This window comes from Zophobas morio, unplaced genomic scaffold (genome assembly GCF_036711695.1).
Source record: "Zophobas morio isolate AGI-343-1 ecotype UQ-CSIRO unplaced genomic scaffold, CSIRO_AGI_Zmor_V1 ptg000012l, whole genome shotgun sequence".
In the NCBI taxonomy this organism is placed as follows: Eukaryota; Metazoa; Arthropoda; class Insecta; order Coleoptera; family Tenebrionidae; genus Zophobas; species Zophobas morio.
This window is the reverse complement of record NW_026972117.1, coordinates 23405446-23426685: the sequence shown is the minus strand read 5'-3', so window position 1 is coordinate 23426685 and position 21240 is coordinate 23405446. Positions and strand designations below refer to the sequence as shown.

Sequence of the window (21240 nt, the reverse complement as noted above, 5' to 3'; positions counted from 1 at the left end):
CATTTCGATGTCAAACTCAGTTTAACGGTTATTAATTCAGAACAGTCGATGTGACAAAATTAATTTCGGAAAAGACACACGGAAAAAACAAAAGCTGGTAAGATACCACCTTTACCCAGTAAAAAAAGCAAAAATTGGTTATTTAAACAGAACTTCTTCCGCGTCGCAAGCATAATACAACATACTTTACAAAAAATTATAAATCATTAAAAATAATTATGCCAATTTTTATGTTCTATATGGTAAAAAAACCGATAGAAATTAAAATAAAGACGTGTGTAGTGTCAAAAAGCGCATGCTATCCGTGTGTTGGAAGTGAGTTTTTCCATTACAAAACATGGATAGATCTTCATTATCAATTTACCACGCTTACGATAACTTTAAACATTTGCAAAATTTCAGGACATTCGATTGCTCTGCAATTTTTATTTTTGTTCCAAAAATTTAAATATTCAAGGTAAAAATTAGGGGTGAATTCATAAATCGCAGATGTAGAAGTATGTTATTTTATGAAATTTAAATAACATTTCCTGTGCAAAATTTTGCGTTGACGTCATCACATTGTTGGTGGGAACAGTTAGACAAATTTTGGTCAGCGTTTTATCATCCACATGATATTCCAAATATTCCTCATATAAAATTTGACAACAAACAGACGGTAAAAGACCTATTTTTCAATCTCTTGAGGTCATGAAACGTTGAGAAACATGAAAATAGCCATTTGCTGGATGGACTCTATTCGCAATTCGCAAATAAAATGTTTGCACAAATTAACATTATGTAATTTGGTTAATAGATCATCTTGGCGGCCAGTACAATAGACAAAAGAAGATAAATTTTACTAATATCTAATTATAAAGTATAAATTTCAAGTGAACTTTAAAATTATCGTGGGTATGGTATAACCTTTAACCAAAATCAGACTATTCATACTTTTCAAAATTTTACTTGATTTATTTTTGTTCCACAAAAACACTTGACATTAACTTAAAATTATATTACGTAAATTTTACTTAGAATCTGCACAGTTGCATACCTCTTTTATCCCAACACTTTATGCAGTAATATACATATCTTTATTAAAAAATTGCGGTATTATTTGTGTTTCAGAGAACAACTTTTTGGAACTTTCCACAACGGAGTTATTTCTTCATCTAATTCATAAGTAATTCACCCAATTCCCATGAATATAGGGAATATCGAACTGGGTGATTAGTGTTACACTGTATGTACATCAAAATCAATATATTTATCCCCATCCAAAGTATTAAACAAATATTTATTGAAAAATAAACCCTAATACGCGCGCGCGCGAGAGAGAGAGAGAGGGACTTTGGCAAAATCAGTCTTATATAGGCAAGTACTAGGCCCTCCCACCCGCCCTTTATTTTCTTAGAGGGTATATCATTCGGCAAAATCAGTTTTATCTTAGCAAGTACTAGCCCCACCCAACCGCTCTTTATTTTCTATTTCAGATCTGTGAAACTGTAAATAGCATTTTAATTTTTTTTTTTAAACTAATTATATCATAGGTTTAATTTAGGAAATGAATGTTAAAATCTAATCATTTGAGCGACTACTTGGGAAACGCTCTATTTAATTTTTCCGAAATTCTGGAATTAAATTGTTTATACCACAATCAAAAATAAAGGTTTATGACACCATACAAAAAATTCTTTGCAAAGATGCATGAAGTATTGATAACAAAGCGTCCTAGTTTTTTCTGGGGTTGAAAAAATGCACAACAATAAAAATGTACTATTGCATGATTTGTTTTCATTTTCCCGTATTACGTATTCGCCTTAATTCACCATCTTAATCAAGCATACGATCGACGCCTGTGATGATATCAGGCGCCGCCACCACAAGCCGCCACTGCGACTAACATTACCATGGCAACTCGCCGTCAAAACAAGATCCTTCGTAGGTATAGTTTGCAAAAGTAGAATACGCTGTTGGCTGCCCGGACTCTCCTGAAATCATCTATAGTCGTTCCCTATCCGACCGTCCGACAGTTGTGTTTAGCACACTACTCCAACTACAAGCCGCGAAACAGCTAACCGATAATTAACCGGAATTGTGGGTTTAACCCTGCCGCAAAATGCCAACAACCGCGCAGTCCTTAATGGTGGAAAAGTGATCACCCGGATTACATAAATTTAATTCGAAGGTAAACTAATTCGATTAAAATGTTTCGCAGTTTGGATTTTACTGAATACATTTATTTTTGTCAAGTTGCTGCAGCGTGTAATTCAATAAATGCTTGTTGATTGCTCTTAATTTGCATAGTGCTAATAATAAACGCATTAATGTTCGATCACTGATAAATACAGATGTTCTGATAGTTAATTTGTATGTTGTGTGTGTCCCATTTGTGCGAATGTAGGTACGTCCATAGCAAAAAATGACCTTGTTTTAAATAATGACGATCCACTGAGTGATAAAGGATGAAATATCAGAAAACTAAACGTATTAGTTACTGTGCAAAAGTTGCGCCGGATAATAAACATAACGTGTGTGCACTCCTATATTTACCTTACTCACGCAAGGTTCAAAAGCCAATTTGAGTAATTGTAAATAAAGAAAAATGGACAGAGACGTCTACAACGTAGCTCGCTTTTCTTAACTACAACGAAGGAAATATTTTCGGAAATTCCAGAAAAATTTAATGCACAATAAAAATTTAATTACGCTTAATAAAAGCGTCAAATTACTCCCATTAAGCTAGCTTAAAGAAAACGCATTTAAAACACCAAACAGACCTTTTCCTAGATATAAATACACTCTTGCAAAATTTGGCACAGGCCGTAGTCGAGTGAAGGTAATCAATACAAAGACAAAAATATGTATTACTGCATGATGTCATCAAAACTAGTATCAATGGAATCCACCTACGCTTAATTATGTCACACAACTCCTGCATTCTATAACTATAACCGCACTTAAACAATAAAAATCCGACGCATATACACAGTTTCTTCCGAAAATTGCTTAAACCTGCAGTGTTTTACGATAAACGTGACTTTACGTGACATTCTGATATGTACACTCCTTATGACAAATGGAAAAAGTAAGTTATTGCATATTACAATGGCAATAAATGTTAGTGAACCAGGGAATGAACTTGACACCATATTGTGTTAGAACACGACGTTCAACATGTGCATAACAGAGAATCATTTATATTCTTTAACGCTTCCGAATCTGAGCAATGTCGTCGTGCTGTTATTGTTAGTTTTGTTAATTGGAAGATTTTACACTGATCTTAGACAGATACCAAATGCACTTATCTCCATGCTAGTGTTCAATCTATTTTAGAGTCTCGTTAACGCTGCACCTTTTCTGTTTCAGGTCTGGTTTTTTATTTTATTGTTGTATTTTTAGACACCGAACGAATATGTAATCAAAATAAAATAATAAAATCGGTAAACGTCTGTACCGCTGGACGAGAATTCGAGACATGTAGGGGGTGCAACAGATGTAAGGGGATTTATGACCCTCTTTTGCATCGTGGGGAATGAGACAAATAATGGACCGCATTAGTTGCGTCACGAAAACCCAAATCGATGGGCTTTTATGAAGCATAACGTCGACGGCCACTATTTTCATTGAAAGATAATATTCTTAAATTGATTTAAGGTCTTCTGATATTTAAGTCTCATTATACTAATAGTTTTGGTTTTTTATTGGATATGTTATCTGATCGCTGGTAGGATTTAACCGGCCCTACATAATTTGTAATTCCACATGATGTAACAGAGGTTTTTTTATTCAAGCAAAAAAGTTAACTATGTCTTTGATAATCAAAGATTTTTGCTCTAATTACTACATCATCAAATTATAGCTTTACCACTATTCGAAAAGCCACTGGCTAACGCGAGTAAATTAGAACAGATGTTCCTACATCTACGACAAGCACATAATTAATTAATTAATCTATTAATCAGGACTAAATTTATTCCGTTCTAGTATGCATCTCGACCTTTCAATGAAACAAATCTTTTTTGTCAACAACCTCTACAACCGAAGTTGCGAATGTCGCATTAGCATTGTAGCATCACATTGAAACAAATTATATTTACGAGACAACTAAAAATTATGTAACTGCTTTTTACAACATGGCATCATCCAAACCGCAAAAGTAATTGAAAAAAAAAATGCATATTTGCTTAAATGAACGTGGTTCGAAGATGAACATTAGTAGAGAATTTTGTACTGAAATATTGCTTATTAGTGAAATTATGCACACAATGACAGTGGAAAGTTTTAAGATTTCGTTGGATGTGTCATTTCCATTAATTTAAATCTGTCGGCTGAACGCTCATTCTACCAAAAATTCTGATAATCCTATTTCCTAATTGGCTACTGGTCGAGCCTGTTTTGTAACGCAGTGTTTTAGAAAATAAGATTTATTACTTTTATTCGTATTATAAGGTGAAATTAATAGAAGGTAACTGAACTATTGTGTGAAAAAAGATAAATTTTGGTGACCTAAAAAAGGTGTGAAACCGTTGGCCAGGCTTTTTTTAATTGAAACTCTTACGATTTTATTTATGTTAGTTGATTTTGGCTTCCTTCTTTACTGAGTAAAGTATTCTTGAATTATTTATAAATACATAAACCACATTATGAGTCTGCCCCAAACCGCATTTTTATACAAAACTTCGTTTCATGATCACAAAAATTCATAAAACAGAACTTTCCGGGCTTCTGGTGCATAACAATAACCACATGTATATGTTTGGCTACAATTTTAAGACAGACAAATTCAAAATTATGGAAAATGTAAATTCATTTGACTCAGGGCTATTTTTTTAACATGTTAATTTCATTTTTACTTCCCGAGCATAAGCTAATAAGTATTCTAATAGGGTCCCTCCGGCGAATAGCCACTTTCATGTTTTCTCGACGTTTCATGACCCTTTGAGTCTATTTGTCGTCTAACTGACAATACAGTAATGTTGCGCCCGTCTACATTTAATAATAATAAAACAAGAATTATCATGATTATAACTACTTACAACCGTTGTACACATCACACAATTATTCCGAAAATTAGTACCAACATTTATGTTAAAAATTTTGCAAATAAAATATTTCAGATGTTTAAAACGTAAACACAGGGTTACGTTTTAAACGTCTGCGCTTTACAATCAAAATATAGAATATTTTTCTTGACATAAATTTTGGTAGTAATTTTCTCTGAAACGTGTAAAACGGCCTTTACTCAAAATAATATTCAGAAGGTTTTGCTCTAATGTAGCTTAGTTAATAACTTTATTCGTCTCAATTTTTGTGAGAAAGCAGCTTGGCACGTGCTTAATCGTCGCATTCTTTAGATGTATGAACATAAACAACTGAAGTTAACATGTCGTGATAAATAATATATTTTTTTCTGTTGGTTATTTGCTTTAACTTATAGGCGTTGTCAACAGAAAAAATCTCATTTTTTTTTGTTATTTTACGAAGAAGCTGTATTTGTCCCAACGTACTTTAAATAATAATCTCTGTAACTATTAGACTGATGACTGTTATCAAAGTTGTATATTAGGAACATCATGTACATGATAAAACGCTTACCAAATTTTGGCTAATCATCGCCACCAATAATTTGATGACGGCTGCGCATTATATTGCTTATTACTATTATCTAAATTCTATGAAATAATATACTCCTTGTCCTTGTGGTTAACGAATCTACTTTGATTTTGTTTATTATTATTATTATTGTACGTGGGAATAACAGGGATTTCCCTCTGCCAGATCGAACTATAATATATAATAATAATAATATTATTTGCTTACTGTTTCAATCGTCTTGTTCTTTAGACACACAGTAAATTTAATAATAATTATCATCATAATAACTCGCTCGAAATTATATACAGCCAGTTTTGCTCCATTGTAGTTTAATCAGTCATTAAATTAGTCTTCTCTTCTGTTTTGAGGGCCCAAAATAAATAAAATGTCATTTTCTTTTAACACAGATGCTTGTTGTCGGAACGTGCTAATAGTCGGATTCTTTCGAAGCACAAACAAAAACAGTCGAAGTTACCCATGTGAAAAAACATGTTTTCCCCTTGGTTATTTTTTCAATACAATTTCATCTTATCCTTACTTTTGTGCAGACTGGGTATCCATATTTTTTTGATACATATAGAAGTTATCACAAATTACATGTCGCAATATCAAATTGTATAATTTTTCAAATGGAAATTTGTTGGACTGTACGAAATAACCTTGGACCATTTTTTTTAAGTTTTTCTACATCTTGTACAGTTTGGATAAGCATAGTGTAACTAACAGGAGTGTATGCAGAAACTACATGTAGAGAAGCAAATTTTTCTGAATATTTAAAATGTGATTAATTTGCAACACTTTGCGACAATATAATCAAGTTTTTGGAAGGAATGAATATATAAATTTTGTTTTTTACTTCCCAAGCGTAAGAGAAGAAAGTATTGTAATCGAGTCCATCGGCCGACCCCCTAATTTTACGTTTTCTCGACCTTTCATAACCCCTAGTGACGAAATAAGTCTCCCGTTTCCGTCTGTGTTTCAGTCTGTCTGTCCGTCTGCCGTCCCGATTTTTATTAGACAGATAATCTCCGAAAGTACTGGGCCGATAGTTGTCAAATTTTGTCTAATCATCCCCACCAATAATGTGATGACGTCATTTCAAAATTGTACACAGTAATGGGTTTTGAATTGAGCCGTATTGAGTTTTTACCCGAAATCTCCAAACCGAATGCTTTGAAATCTTGCAGATGTTTTAAAGTTATGATACGCACGATAAAATTTTCAATCAAAATATATTTACTTAACCCCTCCAAAAAATTCATGACGTCAGTTCAAAATTTTGCCGAATAAATCCTATCTAAATTGTACGAAATATGATGAGTCTGTCCTTGTAGTTTATCATTCCTTTCATATTTTTTTGGATGTGCATATACAGGGTGGGCTATTTTATTGATTTAATCAGGAACTACAAAACCAAATGCTTTGAAATCTTGGACATGTTTTAAGGTATCATAAGCATGGTAAATTTTTGATCAAAATGTATTTGCTCATCCCCCCTAAAAAAACTGATGACGTCACCTTGTTGAATAAATCCTATCTTAAATGTATGATGAATCAATACTTACGCATTAATATTTTTAGATTTGTTTATGCGGGGTGTCTCAAAAAAATTAATAACTGAGTCAATTTATTTTGTTGATTAAATCAAGAATTGTAAAATTGAATACTTTGAATTCTTGCAGACATTTTGAAGTTGTTGTAAGCATCCAACTTTTTTACTTTTACTTTCATATTACATACATATCTTTATTTTGACTTACATGGGTTATCATAAAAAAATCAAACTCGCATACTTTACTTCAGGAGCGAGGGAAGTTATGTCGAAATAACCTTCGACTATTTTTTTTTACCATGTTCACGATAATGCAAAATATATATTACAACAATAATTTTTTAGTTTCAAAGATAAAGTGTAAAATTTGATTGTACAGCTTTGAATCTTTCCAAAAATGTAGACGTCCTATGTCAAAAATAAAGCTAAGATAACGTCACATCATTTGTGGTTGGAATGAATGGACAAATTTTAATTGATTGAAATATCGATATAATGCCTTGGAAATAAACTAAAAATTTTAGAACCAGGTTTAGGGCATTATTTGTCAAATTAAATCGCCAACAAACGAGAGTTAAACGGGAGCCCTACTGTTCCATATTCTAGGAACTACGAAATATTGAAAAAACAATACTTACATAGCCTGCCCTCGAGAAGTAAAAATACCGATTTTACTATTTAAACAAATGATCACGTCATTATTGCGAAAAATTCAAATGAAAATAAGTACTTTAAATTAACGGTAGAATGTGGTTTTAAAAACATACAACGGATATTGTGTGAATCCACAAATTTTAGTTGGGATTTTCTATTAAATTACATAAATGTTAGAATACACACTAATATACAATGTGATCGATTAGATGGTTCCGAAGATTAATAAAATCGCCAAAAGATTACAAACGGACGGAAACGGAAACCACCATTTTTGAAAACTATAGACAAAATTAAAACGTGATCGTTTCACAATATTTCCCTAGTCATCTTTCAACAATACTTTATTTAATAATTTTTTTGAGATGAGGTCACCGCATGTTAAAATTTCTAAATCATCATTAGTGTTTTAAAACATTTCAAAGAACTCTTTTGTGTAATCGTTGACATGAGCTGTAAAATTTAATGACCTGAACTTTGTTAAGATAACCAGTACGAAAAGTAATATTTACTTCAAATTAGTTTGCGATGACGTCATTAACCGTTTGGATGGATAAATAGACGAATTTTAATAGATGTTTTACTATCTTCACGATAATCTCGAACCACACTTAGAGGTCTATTTTGTAACTCTTAACGATCTCGCTAGAGCATCGTTAACTTACGATAATCGTTCCCATAACGATTTTGGGACTAATAGCGATTTTGTAACATCTATCGTCTCGTTACATAGCGATCGTATCGTTAGAATGTCATCGTTCCGGAACGATAGGTTTCAGCTCACCGTTAGAAGTGTCAGAACACGTTAGAAAAGTATTTATACAACGAAGAGGAACGTTTTGGTGCAAATATGGGTAGAGAAGGTAAATATAAGTAATTAATGTATGTTTGGATTAGGTTGATAACTTATTATATATTTTTTTTTACTGCAGAGACAGAATGAGAAATTTGTCTCGGGTCTTAAGAGATGTAAACGACCCCTTGATCGTTCGAGAAGAAACCTTTAGGAAGACCTACCAACTCTAATGGGAAGCGGCGAGAGATACATGTCCAGAAATACTGCCGCAGAGTTCTGTATTATTCACCAGAAGTTGCAGGAAAAATTATATACTCATGTGCTATTTCACACAACATCTTACGCATAAGAAATATCGAAAATGACGAGATCAATATTGTCTATGACAAGGAGAACGATAATAATGAAGAACTTGAATATGAATAACACAATTTACTACATGAATGGCATATCACAAGAAATAATTTAATAATACAGCATTTTCAATAATGTATTTATTATTTTTTTTACAACATAATGAAATTATTAAACAGTTCCTCTTTCATATAGTCTTAAATTTCTGCCCTTCTTTCAAACATTGAATTTCCAATCTACAAATCTCTGGAACACACAGTGACGTTTACTTACCAGGCAGTACATTGTAATTAGAGTGCCCTATGTTATATTCTTGGTGTACTAAAAAACACAGAGGTTATGGTTTATTGTGTAACAGTATTTATAAAGATTAAACATCTCAGTTCTCATAATTGATTGGTCATGACTAAACAAGATGTTCACTTTGTCTTAAACAAAGTGTTGATGTAAGCAGAATAATTGCTAATAGTTGTACGATAAATTATAGTAAAGTACACATTTTTAAAAAGAGTGTTCGGGCGATTAATTAATTACACATACCTCTCTGAGTTGCTGAACACTTTTTTGTGGTCCTCCCACAGAATTTAGTTTTGCTACCAACCCTTCCCATATCTTTTCTAAAAGATCTGGTTTGTCCGCTACGAACTTTTGGGCCCTAAAATCTACATTACCTTCTAACTCCTCCACATACAACTCATGTTACTCTTGGGTAATACGCTGGGCCCTTTTACGTTTTTCCATTGCTCCCGTGAACGTATTGTAAACTGAATTTTGTGTTACTGTGATTATTTTGATGTTTTTCTTTTATAATTATTGTTTACTTACATGTTATAAGTTCAAAAATTTGTCCAAACTTCAATCAGTAGCAAAACAAATGTCACATGTCACAACAGAGAACAACGTAATCTAGACGCTACACAAATTTAAATACTACCGATTCTAAAAACATTAGATTCATCGTTCCGCTAACGATTTCAAAGCTTTACGATTACGATAGTGTTTATAAAATTGGAAATTTGTACAATCTCGCTAAACTGATTTTACGATTGCTTCTAACGATTATCGTTTGGGAACGAGATCGTTCCGGAGCGATAAATTACAAAATAGACCCCTTTAACTTCAAACTATTGCAGGAGATGGATCTACTAAATAAATTGCTTCGTTTAAGCAAAATTTACTTGGCAAAAATTTTAAGATGACGTCATCAAATTTTTGGTAGGACTTACAACTTAATGTTGTTCATATTTACTTACTATTACATACTTCTTTTTAGGTCATACCAATTTTAGTACTTATTGAAGACATTTCCTCTACATGATAATCGATAAATCTGATTATTCAGTTGTCACAAAGTAACCAAAACTATTTCCCATTACCCATTTCCGTTGATACGAACAGTGAAATAAATTCAGGGAATGTGTTCCAGTTTGGTTTCGGAAAACCAACTGCACCGTATTATGATTATTATGGGAAAACTAAATTCATACCACATGTACGTTCTACCACAAATTGTTATACATAAAAAGATCTAAGTCTAACATTAAAATAAACAATGCACCCTTCACCGAATGTGTTCCAGAGAGTATGCAACGTACTCCAATTCGTGTTCATCCGTTTGGCGGAAATAAACAATATTTAATGTTTACATTTTTTTTTTCAAATGATTTCAAACTTTCGCACTCTAAAAAACAAACAAATACAATCATCGACAAATTGTATATTAATAAACCGATTTGGCAATGAACCCTTCGGACCGATTATGAAACTCGCAAGCTTATCACCGCCACAATCATCACACCGAGCTTACAAACGCGCAATCCTTTAGTCACATCCCAGCAGAGCGCGGTATACCGCGAACGACATCGATAGTCGATAGTAATAAATGCTCACGTTGTGATTTTATTCACATCGTCTTATCAAAGTGACGTGGTATAACATGATTGTGTTCAGTAGGTGTTTTCGTAGTTTAGAAGTGTGACATAAATCGGTGTTTTGTGCCCCTTTTGTTAACAAACCGTCCCTACCTAGGCTACCAAAGTAAGAAAAAATTGGGTAATGCGCTTTACCTAATTGTGTCAAGATTCTATAACGTGATTGTACATCTAATCTTATCTAACCAAATGTACAAACAAACCGATTGTCAGAAAAGTCTTATCTGCAGTTTTGTTTTTCTGAAATGAGTTTTGTTTAATGCAGGTGCGAAAAGTTTATTATAGAAGTAATTTAAACAAAGCTCGGCTTCAATTTGCGATTAAAAATAAATGCCCTGAGAAATAACAAATAATATGTTGATCATTTTAAAAGTGTTGGCTTGTTGAAACAGAAGATCGTAATAGTAGTTCTAAGTAGGTATCTACTTAAAGAACCAGTTAAATTATTTAAATGATACTTCCTCTTTATCAGTCTTAATTTCATACACTTCAAGTACTCATTTCATTGCACGGTGTTGTGTTTAATTTAGTGTATCATTAAACAAATAGAAGATGGTATTCATGTTTTTGTGTGCATAAATAATTTTATTGTTTATGGTTATTTAGTGGACTTCTCTCACATTAGGAAAAACACTCAAATTAACCTCGAGAAGCGGTTTTCAGCCCAAAACTGTCATTGATTTTAATATAGTCACCACATGCACGTTTATGTCTTTGCATAGTGTTTTATCGTCATACAAGGGTGCGGTTAAATGTTTAAAAGCTTTTAATTAATTGTAGCAAAAAATTACTCTTCGTTACCTGAAATTCAACGCTTTTTATCCCGGTCATTAAACGCTTATCTTGAAATGACTAATCTTCAACCAGTGACATATCATAAATAACCTTTGTTAATCATTTTAGGTGGCCTGTGAAAATTTCCGCAAACTGAAAATGTAGCTTACAAGGAAAAATGAAGAAATCGGAAACGGAAGCAATTGTGTCGTTAATATTTCTTTTATCATCTGCTCTGACTTCTGCGGTTTTAACAGGATATGAGAATCGGGATATTACGGACGACAACCAGTTCGGATGCTCTTGGCAAGGAGGGACCAGTCCGGCGCTGATTTGTAGTTGCAGAGTGGACGCAGAGGTATTACTTTTTTAATGTTGGTAACCCTGTAGCTAAATTGATAACAATAGTTACATTAAATCCGATAATTCCCACACACGATACGAGAATTAAATTTTTTGTCTGTGTAAATAGAAATGAGTCACGGCGGCCAGGGTCGCCCAAATACGACCATGTACTTTTTTCAATATTTATTTTTGTCTAAGTGAATATTTAAATGTCATAATTTATACTTAGTTTTTGTGTAGGTGGGCGAGGGGAGACTTGAATTGTCGTCAGTGGGTTATTACGGCGCACTAATAATTAATGAGGCCGGAATTGAATTCATTTTGTTGCTTCTTCTGAAATAAACGGCACACACTTGAAGCTTTAGAACTTCAATAGAAACCGCATGACCGCATTATTAGATTTTCTTTAATTAGAGCACTCGAACTATGCATGCGGTTATTATTGACGTATCAAATTTAGTTATTTATTGTCATTTGAGATTTATCGTGTTAACTACTTCATTGAACTCGAGTAAAATTTGTATTTATAAATATTAAATATTAAAGTCAAGTCTATGTTCAAGTTTCGAAAAAACAAAAATATTCAAGTTTATATTTCGCCTGGGTGGTGCGCTAACTTTTAAAGCAAATATTGAAGACACGGGCAGGTTCGATATTATCATATTAGAACACTGGCAAGGTGGGTGTTAAAAACAAACTGAAAATTTGTACAAATTATGTATACTTATTTCTTCGGACATTCTCGCATAAGAAGCTTTGCCCCAGATATTTAATGCATTGTAGAAATAGAATTACGTTAGTTTTGTTCTTAAAATATGCAGTATTTAGAACATGAACGAAATAAAGGAGGCGGAAACGAGCCTTTGACGACAATTTTAATTTTGTGTTGAAAGAAATTCGTTTAATTTCGCTTAATAATGTAGAAATGGAACGATGAATCCTAGTTGATGGTGATTTGTTTGTTTCACCTACACAGAAAGTTAACAAAAGTAATAAAATAAATACACATGTTTGTTTTACTACCTTGCAAAATGATATTTTTAAAATTGCTGTTCCAAGTATGCAAATATTGTAAAATATTAAATGCTATTTATAAACTTTACTATTTATTTAAATATTGAAAAAACGTGGATAGTATTACCAAAATTAGTACCAATACACAAAATGTTGTTATTAGTTTCACATGTTTCACTTCTGTGTTAGCTAATTCTAGAGTACTTATAAATTTGTGGAAATGGAATGTTTTTTCGTTTTAGGAAAGGTTTTAGTTTCTTAGAATTGGTTATATAATATAAAACTTCTAAGAATTTAATTGTGTCCAAAAATTTAATGGAAGTAACTTTTACGAAGGAAGGGTCAAAAAAGATGCTCATGTAATCATTAACATCCCCATAAGAAGGGCCATTTGAGCTTTTTGTAAATATTTCAATATTATACGATGTCACTAAGCACGAGCTCCTAGATACCCCGTTAATTATTACAAATAGAAAAAAAAGTTAAACACCAAAGTTGTTCGGTTTTTTTATGAAATAATGACCATAGACTAAAATTATTTTCAACTCTGTAACGTGTTTTACACGTTTTGTTGATTTTTTTTAGAAACGGAACGATTCAGAAAAAAATTGCAATAAGGTTATTTTTAAAATCTGTGTTACTATATTCTGTGGAGATATAAATACAAGTACGCGCTTTGTTGTGGTATAAATAAAATTGAGTCTTAGTAAACAGATTGTTTATAAACCAGATTAAAAAAAAATCAATCATTCCTGTTTTTTTTTTAATTCTCTGTTCCAATAATGATAATAATGCATATAACGACCTTTTTAAATGCAGTTTAAACCAAAATAAATTGAACACTGACTCGAATAAAATATGTTTCTAACATAACAAAATGTTAATTTTCTGTAAATTGTTTACTTTTCGACCATAAATTTTTGTTTTCTCGAAATTTCATGCCTCCCAGAGTATGAGAAAGTAGATCTCCGGTTCTGTCTGTGTCAGATAATCTCCGAAATTATTGGAATGATTGTTATTAAGTTTGATTTGTATTTTAGTTACATCGTATAGATGGTGAAACGATAACCAAAATTTGTCTGATCATCCCCACCAACAATTTGATGACGCTACTTAAATATTTTGCATTGTAAATGTTATTTAAATTTTATACAATAATTATACTCCTAAACTTGTGTTTTATGAATCCGCCTAGAACTAGAACTATAGAGGTTATCATAAAAAAATTCGGAAAATCAAATTTTACCTTGGATCGATATTCAATTTAAGAACAAATATAACAAAACATTAATTAAAAATAGTGGATTAAACTTTGTAAACGTAAAAAATAACACTCTTATTAATTAGCGATGTAAACGAAAATAAATTCTTTTTCTTGCTCAAAAAAGTCAATTATTCAACATGATACGGAGTCGCATACAAAAACTGAATAAACAAACATAATTAAAACTCCTGTTTTTGTTGCTACTTTTAAGAGTCGTGGTTCCCAATAATTGAAAAACTGAAAAAAATTAATTGTTTTTTTTCAGTGATGTTTCAGTTTTTTTAACTCTTTTTTCCCCAACCCTGTTATAAATAATTTTTAAATTGCCTCAATTTTTAAATATTGACTTCAGTTTTTTCAAATAGAACCTTCTGTATTTTATTACCACATTTTACTTATATGCTCCTTGTTCTTTTCATTTTTTTGTTAAGTATTGTTTACTTTGATAGTTATTGCGTTTTTTACTTTTTTTGAGACAGACCGACAGGGTGATAGAAAAAGAACAAAGATAGAGGAAGGTGCAGTAATAAAATACAGGCTCTTCTATTTGAAAAAAAAAACCTGAAATTTCGATATTTGAAAATTTTTAGACTTTTTTATAAACCCTCTGTATCCTAAAATTTGATTTAATGATACCACATCAAAGCCCGTACCTCTATTTATCTCTCTATAAAATATTGCAATACAAGTTTTAAAAACAACATTATTGCGATTTTTTTTTTGATGAACCGTTGATTTACTAAACAAATTAAGAATATTGGAAAAAAGTGTCAACGTCACAAACGGAATTTCAAAATTCAAACATGTACATAAACATATACAGGCTGTTCAAAAAAAAGCGATATAATTTTAGTATCTGAATATTTTCTATCTCTAATAATTAATGGATATCGGAGGCAGCTAGTTTAGTGATATAAATTTGTAAAATTCCAAACAAAAATATACGAGTTGAAAAGTCATTACAAAAAAGATCCCAATAAATTTTGTCGCCCTTCCTCGTAACAAATTAACTGATTTAAAGTGAACATTCACCCCTATTTTATAAGCGATGATTGAAAATATTTTCAAAAATTGAACATTGTTTGTCTTTAATTGGCTGGACTTTTTTGGAGCAATAATTTAAGAAACGTAGGAACTTTTGCTGTCCTTGATTTCCACAGTCGAATTTTATTAAATTTGAATGTTAAACGTGTAATGTTTTAATTTGTTTAAAATTTTTGAATGCATAAATTCTTGTTTTCGCCAAAAATGGATACTATTTAAAAAACTGAGTTGAAGCTCTTGCAGTTTAAAAAAAAAATTAAAAACTGGTTTGACGCCATAAAAATAAAAACTTGAGGTTTTTGCTGAGCCTTCAAATAATTCTTCAGATTTTTTTGCAAAAATATATCAACATGTATTCATCATTAATTTTTCACATCGGATCTAAATTATATTTTTTAAAATTGACCCATATTTCTCCATCTGGTATAATTCTGGAGTGTTTGCACTAATATATCTATAACATTATTGTGAAGATTCCACAAGGTTTCTTTTTGCAAAAAATGAATCTAATTTCGGGATTTCAAGTCTTCCAAAAATAATATCCCATTAGGTTACTATTTCAACACCTTTAAAAAAATTATATTCTTACAATGCTACTTATATACATATTAACTTGTAGTTTTGTGAGTCAAAAATGTGGAAAAACCAGATTTAAATTCAAACTCCACCGCGAAAAAACCCCTTATTGAGTACCTAAATTTTCTATTATTTATCTTTTTTTCTGCAGTTACAATAAACAACAAACAGTTGTGGACAGCTCAACCTCTTTTTCGATTATCTAAGCAAATTTTATAATTGAGGTAATGTAGTAGAAAATTTCCAGAACAAGTTTTATCTCACAAACGTGTCAAATAAAAAAAGGTGTGCACATCTTGACCTGCAGAAACCAAGAATCTCGTATCTTTAACTCAGCAAAATTGCCTGAATGTCAGCAACGACGAAAACGAGACCATACGTCTTATTTCTTGTCCGCTTTATCTGTAACAGCCTGGAAAACCTTGAAATAAACGTCCTTTTAAAATATTTGGAAAATTGTTGTTTCTACGATGTGGTTATTTTTCAAGCAACTACAAACACTATGCTAATTTTTATTCCACTGGAGATAAGATTAATTCACTTAATATTTCCGTGTAATTATTCATCATGCTGTCTAATCACTAATTACAAATCCCATCCGACAAATTATGCATGATATATCTTTTACAATTCTCCGTGGTTCAGAGTATCTGCATTCATTCATAATTAATTCATTATTATTTAAAAAAATCGACAGCTCGCAGCCACTTCCCCTTTACTTATTCCTGTTCATTCACAATCTCTAACGCAGACTTATTTTCAGGAAATGACAATAACCAAAAAGTCCATATCCTTGTACGACACTGCAGCAATCGAAATCAGCGCTTGCAAGAAAGTCCGCTTCACTTCTGAATCCGTGGCTGACATGCGCACCCTCAGAAACATCAATTTAAAAAATATTGAATCCTTATACTTCGAAGAACACAGCTTAACCTGGTATGGATATCGTGCTTCAAACTTATACGACGAGCCGTTCGACTTAAGCATCCCCTCGCTGAAAATCACCATCGAGAATTCCAACATCACTCAAATTTCCGGTTACACGTTCGAGGGACGCATCAACAGCATTTACTTCGATGGGGTGATTATCGAAAACGCTGATCCCTTCGCATTTAACGCCCTTGAGCAAACCCAAGACATTACATGGAGAAACGTGGAAGTAAAGAACGCCCGAGAACAAACCTTCAAGAAGTTTTACACCGAGAACTTGGAGCTGAACAATGTCCGGACGAATATTGTTCCGAGCAGATACATACACAACATAACAGTTTATAAAACTTTTAAAATAACAAACTGTGTGTTCGATACGGTACGTCCGGGTGCTTTTATCGTTAACAATCCTAGAACTTTCGAAGTGACAGACACTAAAATTAACCACTTGGATGGTGAAGCGTTTAAAGTCAAAACGAAGGGTGACGTCGTTTTTCGGAATAATGTATTTGACGTTATTAATGATGGAGCTTTTCGTGCTATACTTCTTCACGAGGATGTACCTCTACGCAAGGCAACTATCGCCTTCGATTCAAATGTGTTTGCAAAATTAACACGTGATTCTTTGGGGATTAATGCAGAGTTTCGACCGAAATTTTCAAACTTGTACATAAATGAAACCTGTGATTGTAAAAGTATTGACCATAATATTAAGGAAGCGGAATTTTATTCGGAAATTAAGTGTAGGTTGGACGGCGAGTTTGTAACGGTTGAAGAATACAAGTCTAACATGTGTTCAATAATGCAGAGCTATTCAAATGTCATTATTATTGTAGTTGTGGTTCTTACGCTATGCTTTATAATTGGAGTAGTGTTAGCAGTGTATTACAGGCGAGTATATCTTAGTAAGAAGTACGGTAGTGAAAAAAACTCGAAGAAAGGCAACATGAGCCTGATAGTGCCTGACGGAAGGACATATCGAGAGACAGAACTTCATGTGATTGTAGAACGTGCTGATCTCCTAACCACGGATTTGTAACTTTATTTTGAGAAAATCTGTACCGATAGTTGACAGTATTCTAACGACTGATAAGTTAGATGTTAATTTAATTTAAGTAACTTATTGTACGAAATTGTGATTCAAGTATTATTTTGTGTAACTATAGGACGCTTTGTTTCAAACCTTTTGAGCACAACTTGAGGCGTTTTAAGTTTGGAACAAAGACAAGTATTTCAACAGATCGTTAGTCACATTTATAAAAATCTGTCATAAGATGAACTTTTTGATGAGTAATCTATATAAACAATGTACAACCATAAAATTGTACAAACAGTGACGCAGTTACCAGTAATAAATGTTTTTGTTTAGTTACGAAGAATCCTTGGAGACCTATACCGCAAATACCAAAGCTGTCGTCGGGGATACTTTACGTGTTTTGTGAAAACGTAAAACTCATCACCACTACATGTTTATTGCAATTCATGTCGTATATATGTAGAATTGCCTCTAAAAAGCAACGTAAAGTTCATCAGGATAAACATTTCACATAATGTATACAGTGCTATGGTATTTATTTTTTACTCAGAAAATGAAATGTGGGCGCAAAGCCTGCAATGTTTTTAATGACATTATCAACAGTCTTGAATGAATGAGAAAATGTATTTAAAAAAAAAGTTAAATTTAGGAACACAGGATCATTTGCAAAGAGCAACGGATTAATTTTTTTTTAGATCAGATGATTTTTTCGTAACATCCTGTCACATTTACTAAACAATATAGCAATTTTACTAGACGTCACACTCTATTTTTCGTCTGAATGATCTAATTTAAACAATGAATCATGGGCGGGGCTTTAATTTATCAGTATTGGAATTCACTTCTAAATTGCTGTTATTCGCTACTGCTTATTTTGTAGTACTGTAATAGCGGTTATATTGTATTTTCAGAAAATTAGACTGAGCGTTTGAGTAAATAAAAATTCAGTTCATTTTTACCCTCTATAATTCTGTTATGCAGTTTTATTATATTAAACAGTTGAGTTTAAAAAAAGTTTACAACAACTTATATTCAACAAAAGAAGTTTATATAAAACCAGCCACGCTGCATTCCAAATTCAAGGAAACATATTCTTTAGTATTATAGTGTAATTTTGTTTTAACTGATGTGCAAGTCCATTATGGGTCGTTAAAATCTGTATAAATAATTATTTAAAACGCGTATCAAACCATCATCTTCTATTTATAATACACCGTGAAACACGTCAGTGTTAAACAACTTTTGTAGTACGCAATGATGACACCAGTACTTCCTGTGTTTCCCTAGTGCATGTATTATTTATTACCTGATTTATAACTCATGTGTTAATTAATTTAATTAAAACCTATTATAGTCAATAAACTGCATTTGAAAAATTATAAATAAAAAAAAATCAACGTAGAGCGTTAGGGAAGTTGACAGAAGACCACCCTTTGATTGGTAGTTTATAAAAGTTCGAATGTACAGCAGCTACAAAAGTTGAGAGTCACTTTTGACCTAATTACTTCTTATTCGGTGCTGTGGGTGTACATACGTGTTAAAATTGGTACATAATTTTGGTTGTAATTTTATGAAAGGGCAGTTTTTTAAACAAAAATAAATCTCATGCGACGCCACAGTCCGCTTTATTATTTATATAATTAGTGTAATTTCACGTTTCTAAACATTTTCTAATATGAAATGTGTAAAACTTTGACTATTCCATTAACACGTGTTATTGTGTTTTTGTTTGTTTGTTGGAGAGAAAGAACCGTGAAAATTGTCAGAAGTTAAGTTAATAACATCGTGGGCCGGGGGATGTGTAGTTTAATTTGTTCTTTTTTTGATGTTGTTATTTGTGTATCACCGTTTCACAAGTTCAATTTGAATATTTTATTGTTGAAATATTCTCGCAACGCGGGATGCGCACCAAACCTGATTTTGATTTTGTCCGTATTAATTAGGTGCCTGTGGGTTTATTTTCATATATACTTTGTTTCATGATATGTGAGATTTACTTTCGGTCAACGACGATGTATATGTGAACACAGATGTTGCTTTAATCATTAGCTTGAATTAATGCATAATTTAACTTCATGTAAATTCATCTTGTTCAAAATTATTGACGGAGTGTGGCGTAATTAAACGTTGCTTGCTTCATTTCTTGTAACTCTAACGCGTATTCAGTTATCGTTATAAATGCGAGAAAGATTATTATTTCTTTCATTTTTAATCGAAAAAACGCGGGATGAAAGCGGAACACACGGTTTCTAGTCAAAGCTGACGGTCTTCCTTTTTCATTTGCCCAAACGGATTTTTAATTGTAAACTTCGTGGGGAGGCACGCGTTCAAGTTGTTTTGCGAAGACGGAGTGTACAGTATAATATGCGACAGGTTTTTTGGGCATTGTGGTCTGTTATACTCGTTAATAGAGTAAAATCACCAGGCAGGATGACAAGTTACTACGGGGAACTTAAATTCCCATCTCGTTACAACATCCTCTGCAGCACGTTTGTTGATATCTCGACTATAACTTGAGTTTTTTTCTTTTGCTTGTACCTACATTCAATATTCAAATATTTGTATTCAAGGCCAAGTTTTGATTTTTTTGTGGATTTTAAAATTTTGTGCTCATGTCTCATTTTGGTTAGGATATTTGGGTTAACACAACAAATTTACGTCCATTTTGGAAACCGTGTTTACTAAAAACAAAAACAAAATACCGGAATAAGGTCATAAATTTAACAATCGCTTTTACTTGCTAAAAATGTAACACAAAAACTTGTTTCTTGCTAAATTTTTAAGTTATTTTCTAAATTGAAAAATAACTCTTTTACTTGTTTTGAATGTAACATGATCCTACCATCTGAATTAATCTGATATTAAAGTAGAGTCTGCCAAATAATGAATATTATTTTCTATTGATTGGAAGGGCACTAATAAACGGCTTAGAATTATGGTAGTGATAATTTACAACCCTCACCTCCTCTCCGATTGCTTGCCTGAAAGGAACAAAGATTGCATGAATTAGATATCTATCAACACATTTTACGTTATCATGGTCAACGACGTCCGATCCGGACAAGCAGCCCAAAAGCAGGCAAGCGTTGTAAATCATCACCATTATAATTCTGAACACTTTATGGGGGACATGGAATAAGCACTTTTGGAAACAGAAAATCAATGTTCACTATTTGGCGGACTCTATTTTAATTAAGCTAAACAAAAGTGATATACGTATTATATAGGTACAGGTAAGCAACTTTCTGTATTGTAAGAAAATCCTATTATTATATTTTGTCCAATTAAAATCGCACTTACAAAAGATAAATTATATCAACTTACAAAAACAATAATTTATTCAGTATTGTTGTGTCCTAATTTAACAATTAAATTTTGGAGACCTTGGGG

At 32.2% G+C, this 21240-nt stretch overlaps 2 protein-coding genes across 7 annotated transcripts in view; one reads left to right on the top strand and one right to left on the bottom strand.

Annotated features, from left to right (window-relative positions):
• LOC135128041 (E3 ubiquitin-protein ligase MYCBP2) overlaps positions 1–21240 on the bottom strand; it is a 127670-nt gene that overhangs the window by 90432 nt on the left and 15998 nt on the right. The gene's annotated exons all lie outside the window — the stretch shown is intronic.
• Positions 1979–18182, top strand: LOC135128043 (uncharacterized). 6 transcript variants are annotated; one of them, XM_064054848.1, is made up of 3 exons: positions 1979–2170; positions 11771–11999; positions 16648–18182. In XM_064054848.1, exons 2-3 carry the CDS (start codon positions 11820–11822, stop codon positions 17851–17853), a joined length of 1386 nt encoding a protein of 461 aa, XP_063910918.1. In that variant the 5' UTR covers positions 1979–2170; positions 11771–11819; the 3' UTR covers positions 17854–18182. The 6 variants fall into 6 exon arrangements, with proteins under 6 accessions (XP_063910918.1, XP_063910917.1, XP_063910920.1 ...); XM_064054847.1 differs by lacking the exon at positions 1979–2170 and adding an exon at positions 10748–10973; XM_064054850.1 differs by lacking the exon at positions 1979–2170 and adding an exon at positions 11054–11132.

Coding starts and splice junctions, on each gene's coding strand:
- LOC135128043 (XM_064054848.1), top strand. CDS start 11,820: ATGAAGAAATCGGAAACGGAAGCAATTGTGTCGTTAATATTTCTTTTA. Junction 12,000..16,647: donor GTTGCAGAGTGGACGCAGAG/GTATTACTTTTT, acceptor ACTTATTTTCAG/GAAATGACAATAACCAAAAA.